The sequence below is a fragment of the Atta colombica genome, unplaced genomic scaffold (assembly GCF_001594045.1).
Source record: "Atta colombica isolate Treedump-2 unplaced genomic scaffold, Acol1.0 scaffold100, whole genome shotgun sequence".
NCBI classification, from domain to species: domain Eukaryota; kingdom Metazoa; phylum Arthropoda; class Insecta; order Hymenoptera; family Formicidae; genus Atta; species Atta colombica.
The window spans coordinates 202344-218662 of NW_017259185.1; the positions used below are offsets into that span (position 1 = coordinate 202344).

At 30.5% G+C, this 16319-nt stretch overlaps 1 protein-coding gene across 1 annotated transcript in view; it reads right to left on the reverse strand.

Annotated features, from left to right (window-relative positions):
- The window catches only part of LOC108686559 (neurexin-1), a 223869-nt gene that overhangs the window by 122992 nt on the left and 84558 nt on the right, over positions 1 to 16319 (reverse strand). The window contains exon 3 of the mRNA XM_018191928.1: positions 5734 to 5875. Within this exon, the coding sequence (XP_018047417.1) occupies positions 5734 to 5875 (142 nt within the window). The remainder of the gene's footprint in view (positions 1 to 5733; positions 5876 to 16319) is intronic.

Consider the following 16319-nt stretch of genomic DNA (forward strand, 5'->3'; position numbering starts at 1 on the left):
AATATTGTAATTTTAATTTAATTTAATTTTTAATATTTCTTTATTTCTCTCTTTTCTGTTCCTATTCAAAATATCTGTTTAACAGAATTTGAGGCATTTGATTTTCTTTTTCTAGACTTAAATATTAGACAAAATATTAGATAATAAAGAAATATATTCAAAGAGATCTTTACATATACATCCTAAATATATCCTCTCTATTTCTGCCTAAAAGTACAGAATATTTTATCTTACATATTCCAATTAATTTATTCAATTAGGAACGCGTTAATAATTATGAAGTATTATTATTAAAATGTGCTAATTTTATGCTGATTTTCTATAGCTTATCCATTTTTAAATAATTTTTTATATGTATATCAAGTATCACTTGATTTAAAATAAAATAATATGAGATTCAAATTAAAATTTCATTGTCAGAACAAAAGAGAATATTTTTATATAAATTATATTAATCAATTACATGTCAAGTATATTAAAATATTTAAATAACAAAAGAAAAATTTTTAATGTATTAAAATTAATTTTCTGAAATAGTACATTAACAACATAATAGCGGGATATTTATAATCATAAAATTTCATAAAGATGTGTGTTAAGAAAATTCATGCTGATAGTAATATAATTGCTAAAGGTTCATTAATTGTTTTGGATCTCACATTATTAATTATTAATGGTATCGTCGACTATGATATTTGATGATATTATATTGTATTTTGGATAGATGGCAAATATTTGTCCAAATTTTGTTTTGTTACGAACCTGCTTGAAATTAACATTTTTATTATGTTGTCATATAGCTTCATATATTATATAAATTGTTGTCAAATAATTTATTAAATATTAATGTTATTTTTTTAATGAATTAGAAATTTTCCAATTTATTTTGAAGTATAAAATCGTAATAATATGTAAATTCGAAAGGGAAAATAACAGATAGAGTGTGAAGTTTAACGATTACATTCATTACAACAGAAATTTAAATTATTTAATATGTATGTTAAAGGTAAAATCTTCTGTTTTTGTAATGCACTAAACTACATAAGAGGAAACTACATAAGAGGACTATAATTTCACTTAAACGATTTCTGTACAAAGTAGAACAATAAAATACGCACCTAAATTAGTTCTAAATATTGGTGAATAAATCATAACTAAACGGTTGTTGCCATAATGATATAAAAGTAATTTAATTTGTTAATTTATTAAACAATTTCATTCGAATTTATTTATACGTAATAAAAACACATATATTAAATATTTAAAATTGTTAATAATACTATTATTGGTATTATCGATTAATTTTCATCTGCAAGTTGTGTGTTATGCTACTTACGTCATTGCATTCAATTTCAATGCATTGAAAAGAATATTCGATTATATCCAAGGGATTTATATATGGAAACATTTTAACTAGAGCTACGATCTACTGATTACTCGTACTCATATCTCTACCACCACGTTATTGTGGATGCTTTGGTTTTGTAATTAGCGAGACTCACTGTAATCCCAAGCCCAGTAATCGCCAGCACCCGCCGTGGGCAGCACCGTACTCCATGTCTCTATGTGAGAACAGAAAAAAAGAAAGAACGAAAGTAAAGAACTGAACCATGCGTCAATCATTTGTGAAAAGATCCTTATGCATTTTTCAGAAAAAAAGGAAAAGAAACCATTGGAGCGCAGCTCGGTAATTTAAATGCTGAAAAAAACTTTCACGCGATTGCAATTGTTAAAAAATAAAATTGCCTTCCTAGCGGCAGCTTCACGCTGCGCGAATATCGAGTGTTAAACAACGAAGTTTCTTCGTGCGAAATGCCGTGTAAAGTTGAATCACTTTGTCCAGATAACGATTCGCCGGGAACATAAACTCTTGATTATCCTGTTTAAAATAGATAATGCGAAACGAGTGGTTTATCGTACTTTGTTTTTACTCGTATATTCATTCAACATCTAATCTCTCGATTTTTTTATTTTTTTATTTTCTAAGGAAAATTGAAACAGAGTCATTTCAAATATTATTCAGTATTACGACTTACTTTAAGCAATATTAAGTATAGGCTTGCTGTGCAATGTAATGCAGTATATCAGCCGTCAAATTCTTTTCTTCTTCTTTCTTATGTACACACATATTCTTTCCTTTTTCTCATTGTCAGCAGTGGTAATATTCAATTTTCTGCGATATTTATTAAGAAATCCCGGTAGACTGATTATTTTTACCCTAATAAATTCTGAACTTCCTTTTTCTTTGTGTTTCAACCCTCATTTCTAGCTTCGCTATTTTATCTTGCGCGTCTGTAACACTCTCATCCCTTTCTACACCCCTCCCATTTCCTTCTTCCTTTTTCCTCTATTCGTTTCAACATGGTCATTAAGGCTGGAAATTACATTATATCGCGTATAACGACTGTGCCTGTCAGACACGACAAGGACAATCGCGCCTGCAAAAAGCTGTTAAGAGAGGAATTAAAATGAAATTGTCCTGGTTCCTTTGCGAAGAGTCGTCTTTGAAGTTTCGCGTTCTTCTGGACGATGTCTCAGTAGCGACAAAAGACTCGGCCGTGAGTTCGCAAAGATTCGCAATTATCAGTGAAATAAAGCTTTGAATAAACATTCCACGCTGCAATTTTCGATAAAGAAAGATTGTTTATTCGCGGTATGAAAAGAGACTCTTTTTCTATAGTAAACTTTCAACTCAATATTGTGAACTGCATAACTAATTTTTATTTAGTACATTTACTTATTGCATCAAGAGTAATGAAAGGAAAAAATCGAATATAATTTGAATACTATAATTAATATTATAATTAAAGACAGTTTTATATAATGTACTTTTATACTTTCTTTTATTGTTAGAAAGAATAATAATACATGATAAAATTAAAATATATAATTAATTAATTTTTTTGAACTGAACGATAATTTGCATATTTGTTATGCGAGACCACATGAATTTATCGTTAACATGATTTATAGTAACTTACATCATAAATATACATATCTTAAAATCATACATCATATCCTACATCTGTCACGCGCAGTAATGGAAAATCTGCTAGTAGTAGTAAAATTACCACTAATGTATAGTTGGAAATAACGTTTTGTGAACCACAGGAAAACTCGAGAAAATACAAAATTTTATCGCAGAAAGTAAATCGCAATTAAAGTAGATCCGGTATGTTGCTTATCTACGAAAAATATAATCTCGCTTTTCGCTACTAAATCTGTCGAGTGTACAGCTTTCTAAATTTTATAAGAAGAAAAATCCTGAGGACGCATTTTGTAAATTACAATAATACATTTCTCTTTTTATTGTAAATAATGTTTGATGATATTAGAAAGTGTAGAAGGATTTAAGAAGTTGTAATATTTATAACTGATTGAAATTAATATTTGCTGTAATATAAAACACAGAATTATAATTTATTGTAAAAAATATTATGAGAATCCATTCCAAAATGAATCCTTTCGATTCAAATTTCGGTTCGAATTTCAATACGTTTCTACAATACGGACGCTTAAAAATCTGTAAATGAATATTGATCTTATATTCTCCTTTTACAACGATTAAGCTTTCTTTTAGCTATCGAATGACAAGAACAAATGCATAAATTTTTGCATACCTATTTTGCCTTTCACATTCGCGATTCAAATCCCTTCCGCTATAACGAGTCCTTGTACGCGCACCTCATTAACGAGGAAGAAGTCTGATTGTAATTATCGGTGAAATGTCTTGGAACGACCCCGACTTTGCTCGGTTTCTCTAATTGCCAATGGCTTACGAGAAGGAAAAATCATTCTGGAACACCATCTCGCTTCTGCAGCTGTCGACAATTACGCCTCATTAGGCGACGCGCGTTCTCGCGAATATACGCGTAGGAGTTAACGAGAAATGCACATCCAACGTATAGTTGCGTCCAAGCGTTTTATCATTAAAAGTAACGATCGATCGAGCGGAATATGAGAAAGAGGATAAAAACGGCAACACCCAAAGCACACCGCGTAATACGTTTGCTACGTGACAGAATGTAAAATGTAGAGAAATGATGAATATTTGAAGAAAATATCTTCCGTTTTTACCGAACTTTGAGTGAGCGATTGATATTTAATTGAATGGACGCGATCTATTAATAAATTATCGATCACAAAAAAAAAATCGAAGGACACGAAAGTTGAAAAAGTATTACGGATAGGTTATAAATAAATGAAACGCAGATTGCTTAAAAGTAATATCGAAATCACACAAAATCAATTTGTATGGATAAATATAAAATAAAATTGCAGTCTTGACGAAAAATGTGAAACGTCTTTAATAAATTGTAGTGCATTCCGACAATTTAAAATTGTTGTGGAAATAATTAAACTCTCAATTATAATTACGAAGACATTTTAAGTTTATTTATTTTATTAACAAATCGTCTTGAATAATATTCTAAATCCTTTTAATCTGTAAATAGTAGCGTGTTCGATTCGTCACGATTTATTTATTAGGTTCTGTATATATTTTTGGTTGAAACTATGTACTCGTATTAAGTAGCTTGGAATGCGATTGTATATCTCTTCTTCTTCTTCAAGTGTCATACGCTATCTTAGCGCGTAGGCGCCTCCCTCAGCCCTCTCATATATCTTTGCGCATACATACTGATCATACATAACGTATTGGGATCTACAGTTTAAACACCGATTTCAAACGGCAATTTTTGGAGGTTTCCTGGGCAAATATATTACTCGGTGGTTTGCCATTGCTTTTCGAGAGGAGCTACGGAGTGTATGAAAATTTTTCGGTTCTGCCTAGGATCGAATCCAGGATCTCTAGTAGTATATCAGACCAGTGCGCTGTCTGCTACACCACTCGCGTTCTGTATATCTTTACTCAGTTAAATTATATGTAATGCATACAAACAATGAAAATGTTCTTATTTCTGCTTCATATTTTTATCAGCGATTTTGTTTTATTCTTATTATACTTATCGCGAGAATGATATAGAAAAAAATTAATTTCTTTTTTCCTTGTTCAAACATTTTTGAATAAATGTTCCTTTAAATCATAAAAAATTTGATTCGCAAATGAGTAAGAAAAGATAGTAATTTAATCCATATTTACTTAGTGTCATGATATTTTTAAAGTAATTATTTTTAAATGTAAGTTGATGTTAAATATATAAACATGGCAATTTACAGGATGATAAAGAAGTTTGGCTATAAAATTTTGTGTTTATCGGATCACTAATGTATATATATTTGCAAAAGAACAAATTCCGAATTTTTTTGTTAGTAATATCTTAAATACGAAAAATATAATAACTAAAATAGCCATCATAAAGTTTCCCAACCAAATAAATAAATATCTTGAGATCTCTCACCAAGAGATGAAAATTTTTTGGTATTTAATATGATTCAACAGTAAATAATATTAACACTTCAGAATTTGTTTTTAAATATACATTACTACAGTATTTTGACATCAAAACGATGACAAATAACATCAACTGTAATAATTTGACAAAATTTGTCACAAAATTTTGTCACACAAACTTTTTTGTTACTCTGTATGTATATTGATATCGTATTTAAAAAAAATTGAAAAAGTTCAAATATAATATCAAAGTCTCTTCGGGAAAATATAATATAATATAAATATAAATATAATATTTAACAAAATATAATTGGTAATAATTTAGCTATTTTTTTAATTAGTTTAAAAATTCAGATTATTAAAAGTTTAGATTTACTAACCTTTCTCGCAATATGCGCCTTCATAATCGCCGGTGCGACACTCACAGATCGGTCCACTGTCTGTAGAAATGCAAATGCCTCCATGCTGACATGGATCGCGAGTTTCACAGGCATCTGTCGTATTCGCCATATTGCGTAAACTCTGTAACAGATATTAGATCATAAAGTTATAACAAATGATATCATTTAATATTTAGATATCAAAAGATATTAATAAAAACATTCGAATAATGATACGGAAAGCTTTTTCGTAATGAGATTCTTGGGATCATAAATAATAAAATTATAACTTTGAATTGGCAACTGTATAGTATAAATAAAAAATGTTTACATTGAACGGAATAAAAAAATATTCCATTTTAATTATATTTCCATTTCAGTTATATTTGCTATGCATAATTAAAAAAATTTATTGTATGGAAAAAAGCTTTATGATATTATACAGATTATTAAATTAATAATTAAATTAACGCAAATACATATGAAAAAGTAAGAAAACAAGTAGTGTTACTGTGCATTATCTAATTAAAAACGTTACATTATATATTACAGGAAAACTGCATAAACTATAAATATTCTTTTATTATAGGCGTCTTATAAATGCAAATATGCTCAAATTATTCTTATTATTGCGTGCCACAATTTTCATATTATGCAGCAAACAGACATTTCTGACATAGATATATTAACTGTAGAAATATAATATATTTCTTAACATGAATTCAAGAAAGAGTCAATGTGCAAGTAATAAAAGTGAGAGAGTAATATTTATTTATTTTTTTACTTCACGCAGCACTCTACGATATTTCGACATTAGGCTGATGCAGCTATTTAAATATTTAATTCATTAGAATACATTTCGTTTTTATGACATTTGATATTTAACTAATGATGCGCCTTCTTTACTATTCATATAAAGTACGATAAACACATTTAAGTATATTTAAACTTTATTTTCATGACATTACATAAAATTTTTATTTAAGCAGCAATGTTGAAAAAAATCTCTTTCCGTCTCTAAAATAAATAATAGATACATTTGATATGTTTGCTTGTGCAATATCGCTTGTAATATTCAGTGTGATATTACGCAACGACGAAAATTAAAGAGAAGGTAGAAAAATAACCTACTTTAGTTTGAAGAAGAGCTCGGCATTTTTTCAATTTACATTTATCTTTATCTCGCGACCTTATACGCGGTTCTTCGGGGGCAACGAATAATAAACGAACGCGGTACGCGCCGTCGCGGTAAACATCTTTTTTTACGATTCATTTATCTTGACAGTGCACTTTCAGCACTGCAACTCACTTTGCACCGTGCACTGTCGCGTTTTAAGTCGCGCAAACGAGATTTTTTTCACTCCCAGGAGCCGGCCGCAACCGACTTTTATGGATGCTCTTTGCACCGAGAATAAGCAGGACGTTGATCTTATTCTTGAAATTCTTTAACGTTGGTCCCAACTCGATTTGAGTCTGCAAAATTAGATGGAAGGAATTCGCGGATCATTTTGCTTCAATGTAGGCTAATTCTAAAAATGGACCATCCGAGAGTTATACCTACATATGTATGTATACCTACGTATGTATATTAATTCGATATTCAAAATAGAATAACATAATTTTTATAATTAATTTCTAAATGTTAATGAAAATGAACTAATATTCAACAGAAATGAGTGAAGAGGACCACACTCGGTCGGGACGAATCTTGGTATCTAATGTATTGTGTGGATTTTTTTTATTAACAAAATATTACACGTATTTTTTAATAAAATGGAAATTTATGAAAAAATTAGAGATATTTTTGTATTGCATTTAAAAGTAATACAAGTTTGACGATTTATAACCTGCCACCAGCCAAAACTAGGATTAAAAATTATTTCTATAAAAAATTATATGTTTATAAAAAATAAAGATAAAATGAGAAAATTTTTTATTCAAATTATAAAATTGCTGCATATTGATCTTATTGAACTTTACTATACTATATTATTGTATAATATTCGTATATGAATATGTAATACATAATATTTATTTGCGAAAAATATAAATTTTAATTCTAATCACTTTTTGTAAAGATTATACACCTATACACCTTCTTAATTTATAATTTTTATTTGTTAAAAATTTAATACTATTACATTTCATGGAAAAAAATGATCATATGGTGATAAAACATCTACAACTGTTTTTGCGAAAAATTTGTTGAATATTTGTTGAATTTGGAAGATTAAGAATCAAATCTTAATTTTTGCGAAAATAGCGTTGAATTTGCGTTGAATGAATTATCTTTGTGCAATCGAGCGCCCGCAAATCCGACCGATAAGACAACTATGGAAATTATGATTCTCATCTTTTGCGCACGATTCTAACTTCTATCGGTAAAGTTCGCGGTACGTACCTGTTTGGCCGGCAGATAAATATTTAAACTTCCAATTTCTCAAGAATATACCGTAATTTCTATCCAGAAAATCATTCGCGCGTTTGAGACTAAACTAACAGCCAACGTGCAAGTTTGCTGTATTATTACTTACTTCTTCAAAAAAAATATCGACCTATAATTAGTCCAATTAATAGCAGGCTTTCTTCTTAGTTACTAATAAGTTATTAATGTCGTTCGTTCTCTTCGACATTTTTTTATGCTTGATCGTAAGGAATTTAGTCATTGGAGATGCGGATGCACATGTCAGGTCACGAGGTCAATCGCGCCACTGTGCTCTATTATTGCGGCCAGGTTGGATTTGAGAGTTGGCAAGTAGCCAATACGGCAAGTCGCAGAATACGGAATAGTAATCTTAGCGATGACATGAAAGGAGACGATATGGGTTAACTCCGTTATGCATTAAATGTTATGCATTATAATATATGTCAAATGGCAGCATAATGTATAAAGGAATTGAACTTTTTTCTTATTCAAACATTATTATCGAAGAATATGTATTGGCTCTAAATTCAGACTTTCTCATTTTTTTCGAACAGGTGGTGCATGGAATATGTTGCATGGTTAGTGCAGTTTTACATAAATGCACAATTCCATCTGAGTTAGTTTTTTAAGTTGGTTTTCTTTGTAAGCGTTTGTAATGCTGAGCACGTCCGTTTTTAATAGAAATTTAATTTCAAATTTAATTATAAGTAGTAGTAGATATAACGTTGAGAAAATAGAATATTTAATGAAAATTAATTAGTGATACTTTTTAATATTTCTTTCAAGTACTGCCAATTGAATTATCGCAGATAAAGTGAAGTATTGTAAAATTAGTCTAATACATATTTGTTTCTGGACTAAGATACAGAAGGATAAAAAGACTGAGACTAACGAGTATAGACTGTACGAATATGGCCAACTAACCAAGCCTGCTTAACGAGTCGACCGCATTAATCATATTGAGCCATGCGGCGCAGAGGATTGTTAACGAGATTTCCTGCGAGAAAAGCTAATTGACGTCTAGTCGCGGCAAATTGCATTTTCGATATGACCCCGGCTTAGCCGTTCTAGACCTCTTTCCATATTAAAATAACACGATTTATTATTTCGGGGCTCCGAAAACTGACCGGATACATTAACTATATAATACTAATTGATCGTTTGTTTTAATTAATTAAATGTACTTATTTTAAATTTTGCTATTGCAATTAAGCATTGTTAGCTAATAAGATTAAGTATTATCAAAATTAGTGTTTTAGCTTGTAAAGATAAATTATATGATTTTGTGATTAGAGAGAAACAAGTACTTTTATTCTCAAAGCAGATTTGAATAAGTGTAGGTACTCGGAACAGAATAAAAGTTTTGTATGAACTTCTTTCTACATATTCATGAAAATTAAAAAAAAATTAATTAAAAGTTTAGATCTTTCAGATGGTAATACTGTTCGATAAAAGTTACTTTTTTCTCTTCGAAGCAGATTTTTTTTTCAAAGAATTTTTTCACGCTCAATACATTTTGCTACGCAAATTCTTATACCATCGGCATTATATGTTTAGCGCAAAAAAAAATCTTGAAAATGTCTATTATAATTCTTCGGAAAGAATTTGATTATTGAATAACACATGATTTTCTAAATTCTATTGTTTTACAAATTAACCTTCCGCGTGATTATAGTTACTTTTCTTTTCGAGATCAGTTTACATAAATCAACTTGAGCAATTTACGGAACAAAATTAATTAACTGCAATTAATCTAACGTGTACGACGGAATTCGGTAAAGACAAAAGCTGCATGATGTTTATGAACTATGCGCAGCATAGTTGTGTAAAGTATGTCTACCGTTATACGAACCACAACGCAAGAGAAAATACTCGAATAAATCAAGCGATTTAATTTCAACGGGATTACACGGCCCAATCGGCCCATCCTCACGTCGGCAAGTTTTCCATCCCGGCATGTATAACGGTAATCTACCTATACCTGTAGAGTAGCGGACCGTAAATTTGGATCTTCTTAAAACTGAATCGTTATTCTTCGATTATGAATTGAAAATTGATCATTCTTAGAATTGTTATTGCATATCATATGCATAACCGGTAAATTCTCTGGGTGGCATGTGCGATTCTACAAAGCATTTAGACGTGACTATCACGAAACACGTATAACGTAAGATGCAGAGCGAATCTGAGCGATTACGTATGCGTCGCTAGGAACGATACAATTTTCGTGCGACACGAGTCATCCTGTCTCCGAGGATGCACATCCCAGGTGCAATGTGCATTCTTCCGACCGCAGAGCGTACCGCGAAATACGCCTGGGAACTCGGGGCCGCGGCAACTCTGATAAAGTCGGAAGAAGGGGTCTTGTACCCCCGACCCGTCAGATTGTCGACAGAAACTCGGGCAATAAATAAGGCACCCACTGCGCAACTGTGAGAGCAACTGCATCTCTGCGTGCCGGTGCAGTACGAAACTGCACCGTGCCAAAACTGCGCTATTTGGTTTTGACCGCGAACATGGGAACCCCGGACAACCTCCGGGCATAAACCAGCGGAGATACAGAATAAGTTGCATCAAAGGGAACTCGCTCGTTCGCTAAAGTTTGGGGCGAGTTGCGCGATGCAGTTTACCGAATTAACAACCGCGATGGCTAACCGCGTTAGAATCAATGCAGCGCGATAGTATCAACCTGCATAATTTATTCGTTACTTCATTGATTACTGTCGCTCTGTGAGCAAGCACATCTGCAAAGTCAACATTCCCCTTGATTTCCGCAAAAAGGTAATTTGGCGCGCGTACACAACAAAAATAAAAATATTATCATTATATAATTAATTTTAAATTAAAACGAAAAAAATGCTTCAGAAAATTAATATTCCAATTAAAATGAAAATAGCTTTATTATTAGCTGATTATGTATATTACGACAAAAATATTAGCATGTTTATTAATTTGTTATCACGATTTTTGCTAATTACTGTACATTATTATACATGAAATATAAAATTAAATGCTATTATATTAATCATTTAATACGAATAAAATACGAATAAAAGATATACATATGTTTGTAAAAATAGGAGATATATAGATATCGTAATGATACAACTTTAAAAAAAAAACGTGAACGTTAAAAATTTGCGATTTTATATTTGGTTAAATAAATATATAAAAGTTTATAACAAAGTTCAACGTTGACTTTGACTAAAATCGGAAAAGTCTGCAACTTTATTCCACTTAAACTTTAAATCTTTCTATTAAACTCGACCGATTTCTTGAATTTAATAAAAATTCATATTAAAGTTCTGCATGCGTACTATATGCAGTGGTTGCGACTATTTGAAATGTTTGAAAACATTAATGTCAATCTAATCTAAAAATCTGGCACATGATGTTATTCAGTAAAACACTTTAATCATAGCGAGAAATCATAGCGTATTAAAAGGCAAATCTTTGTCTTGTTAACACATGGTTTTAATTAGTATAATGGATACTGTAATCAAATCACTATATAACAATGTGTGGACAACATAAGTACTGGAATATTTCCTGAAGAATTATTATAGTTTGAGAATAATGAATTCAAACATTACATTTTTATTTATTCTATGTTATAAGAATACGGGAAATCTTTTAAAAATACAAAGTCTATCTTTATTTTTTTAAATATGAGCAGCATTATGTTTTCATTTCATTTTAAAAGATTTTGAGAACACTCATATAAAGTCATAAATATACTTTTTAGAAAGTCATATATATAATTTTGTAAAAAGCTATAAAATAAGTATATGATAAAATTGGAAATATTTTCATAAGTTTATAATTTCTAAAAACACATGCCACAAAAAAGTTTTGTTGAAATGTTATCTAAAAATTTAGCTAGATACAAAGCTTGAAAATGTTATTCAACCATCAAAATAATTATGTAGGACGCTCAAGCTGGTTGCTAAAACTTTTTGCAGCATTGTTCAGCTTTTTGGGATACTTTTTGGGATACTACTCAACAAAATTGTTCTTTTCAAATGCTTTTCAAATAGCATTTGAAAACTTTTTTACATGATACATACATCGATACAACTAATATGTGCACACGAATGTATATACGTAATCTATGTTACTAATTGTAAGGGCAAAGAACATTTAAGCTTCACCACATTGTGCATTTGAAATTTAATAGTAAATTGTGCTCAAAGAGGCACGAAATACACGCACATTCACCGCTGTAACATCGCTCGAGATGTTAGGTGAGTGTTCCGCGGAGTTCTCGGCGGTATAACAGCTGAACGCGATGTCGCGGTGTTTCGAGTTTCGCCATGCTTCGATACCGCAGTCTAGCCGCCCGAATTCGCGGATTTGTTTCTAGGCAGCCTTGTCGTCGGCTTCCATTAAGGAATACGTGGTAAATCTTTGGGCCCGCGATCCTTCACACACACGGAATATGGCGAAAGTTTGCAAACCGATTCCGAGACTTGTCACGGAGTTTACGATATATATCCCCACCTCTTGCCCGTAGTTTCCATCCAATTCCTGTGCACCGCCGGCACCTCGTTTCCTCGAGATGTTGCCGATGGCGCAACGAAATTTACCGGCTAGTCAGGACTCTGGAAAGGGTTGGAATCGAATCGAAGACATTCTAATCATTGTATATTTTTAGTTTTAGTCCTCAGTTTTAGCAGTTTTAGTTAATAGTGAATATATTGAAAGTTAAAAATTTGTATGAGATATTCGGACACTAATTCTGATTTTATATATTTTGCTGGAGGAAAATAAAATTTTGATACGAAGAATAAAAATGTATTGTGTTCGTTCATATAATATCAAATTTTTTCAAGAGAAATATATCAGTGAGTGAAAGAATTAAAATCTTTAAGTGAAAAAAAATTTCAATTTAATTAATGCTTAAATATTTGTTTTGTAAATGAGAATGTTATCTGAATTTTTTTTCAAAAGCTTTACGTAAATTCGTCAGCATAATGATTAACTGTAATACAGAAAATCTCATAAAATATCTTTATCTCTTTTGTATTTTGTCCCACACAAATGAATAATGTTTATTATTCTTTTCATTTTTTTTATATAATTATGCGGATAAAAATTAATAAACTATAGAAACTTTTTAAAAATATATAAAACGCGTTTATGACCTCATTATTTTTCATTCTGTATTATTATATGAATTGGATCGAAATGTAATTAAGTGCATTAGTTAAGTGAAGTGGGTGTTTAATAGCCTGGGAATTCATTATTATTAATTGACTTTAATTGCGACGCGGAAAAAAGATGCAAGAATTCGCTGTATTTTGAACGAAATCGGGAACTAGGACCATTCGACCTGCTCATTACTATATCTCCCATTTTTTCGTCATTATTCGCGCGTAATTATGGAGGCCCTGGCATGTGAAAATTGTTTTAACGAGTTGCAGAGATTGCGGTGTATAACAACCATCTCCGTCTGCAAAGTACTTTAACCCCCAGCCGGAAAATAACTGGAGGAGGCCGGAAACTAAATACGTTACTGCAGCCCATTACAGGCTCTTGCATACGTACGAAAGAGACATTCGCCATTTTCTCTATACCTGATGAATATTATTACCTAATACTCAGCCGTTACACCCATTTTCTAGTCCTGATTGAGAAAGAAACGCGATATTGAAATTTAATTGCAGATTTAATCGAGAACTGTATATATATATATATATATATATACATATATATAATATCATTCGTTTTTACGAATTCAAAACGCATCCGAGAAGAAATACTCAATTTATCACGATGTAGTTGTGCGCAATAGTGCATTATTTAATAATACTGTTTTATTACAAAGTTTTTATTCTTCTGTTATCTCAAAGAAAGGACAATCTTTCCAGAGATAAAAAAATTTAACTTAACAAAAAATCATTATTCAGGTCAATATTCACAACTAAATATCTATCTTTCGATATCGAATCTTTCTCTGTTCTACTTCCTATTCTGTAATATTCTTCGACGGTTTCTGATTTATTTACCGCGAACAATCAATATGATTAGCTTTCCAGACATTTGCTCTGAAGAGCGACGGAAAGTTTCCGAACAAATACGAGCTCCATTATTTCACTGAGAGTTCATTATATATTCATTTTGCCGCAAACGTGCCACGGCATTTCTATCGAATGCGAATTTTTCGATCTGTGTTATCAAAGATTCTCGTGATCGTGATGCCGATATGCCCGTGGAACAAATTTAAAAAATAGATAGAACACAATTTTTTTTGCTGTATTTTAATTAATGTATGTTGATATTATCTGCGGATATATGTAGAAAAGATCATTATGTCTTTGATAAAAGATTACAGATTTAAAAGATGTTAATATTATTTTTATACATTAATTTTTTTAACAATTATAATATTTATTTACTAAAAATTACAATGTGAATTTGTTGTAAAGTTTTTAGTGCAGTTTTATATTAGAGATTTCACACATAAAAAAAATTATATTAATTTTTTGTATATTCTACATAGAAAGTTTTGTGTTAATACTAAGAAATATTGAACATCAATTTAACAGTAAAATATTTAAATAATTACATTATGTTAAATTAATACTTGGGTATGTTCAAAATTTAACACAATTTTAACAATGACTTGAGAGGATTAATTTTAACACAAATACTAAATATTTTTTATTGTGTACGTGAAAGTTCATCAGTAAAAGATAAACCAGTTTGTTTGCTATAAATGTGTTAAATTTATCACTGCAGTAAAAGGCTAAAAACTTTAAAATGGCAAAATTTAAAACATAATTTTCACGAATCATAAATATTGCAACAAAATTGTATTCGATGGCACGGATTAAATAAAATATATCTAGGATTCTTCTTTTAATTAAGAATTTCTTGCTAAATGATTGCATTATTTAATTTATACTTAGTCTACATTTTCCAATTAAAACTATATTTTAAAATTAAATTAATAATTGATAATAATTGATTGAAATTGCGCAATTACCTATTAATTATCTACATAAAACAAATCCAATATAAATCTGTTCTGTCGAATTCAAAATTCTGTCGAATTGTGCTAAATAATTTATTGGATGTGCAATGCAAGATAGAAAAGTTCAATATTTCTTATTTCTTTTTTGATTTGACAAGTATAATATGTTTGCAATTATAGAGGCCAGAAACTTTAACATTTAACATTTAATCGTACAGTTACGACGTAACTTTTAGACGAACTTATCGTAGTGCCTCAACAAATTCTAATTACGATCAATCTTTTTTTTTCCGTTCTTTTCGCGGTATCCTTATTCAATGGGGGTGTCTAACTTCGTTCTGTACATGGCTCGACCGTATTACGGGCGTGATTACGAAAGTTGTCAACTTGATTAAATGGTTCTGCTTCGGTCGAAGTTGGCTCAAAGGGATAATCGTGTGAGGTGTCCGCCCGGAGCTACGCTAGAACTTTCTTAAACTGGACGGAGATTGGAAGACTCGTTTTCGCGAAGGGAATTCGGCGATACTGTTTCACGGTACCAACGCTGGCATAATTATATGCTACCGGAACTTTGTAGGTAAAAAGTGAGTTTTTTTACGTTAAAGCGAATCTTCCTCGACTTACCGTATCTTTTATTTTGTTGTTACGCGAACAGAGTGTATTAACTCTACTCTATTTAATTATACGTTATAAAAATGCAAACGTATGTAACAGCTTTCGGAAATTTTTAGTAAATAACGAATAATGTACCCGCGGGAGAAATTTAAATCCTCATCTAATTGTATATATACGTACATACTTAACAAGAGAAAGTGCTGCTCATTAAATAGGAGTATTACTGATTTATGAGTATCCAGGGACAAGAATTGTTGCGAATAATACAAACATAAATTTACTAATACTTACAAATATTACATAAATGAACGGTTGTGCTAAAATACCTAAAAATTTAGTTACATACAGATCTAAAAATAATTTGCTGAATTACCAAACTAATTATATAGGATGTTCAAACTACAATTATTAGAATGTTAAAATTTGTTTTGCAGCATTGCTAGTTATATTTGAGTTTTCTACATAATTATTTTTATAGCCCAACAAAATTCTTTTCAGACCTGTATTTAGAAATTTAAAATTTGGATATTGCAGTAAAATCATTTTTTTCCATACATATATATATATATA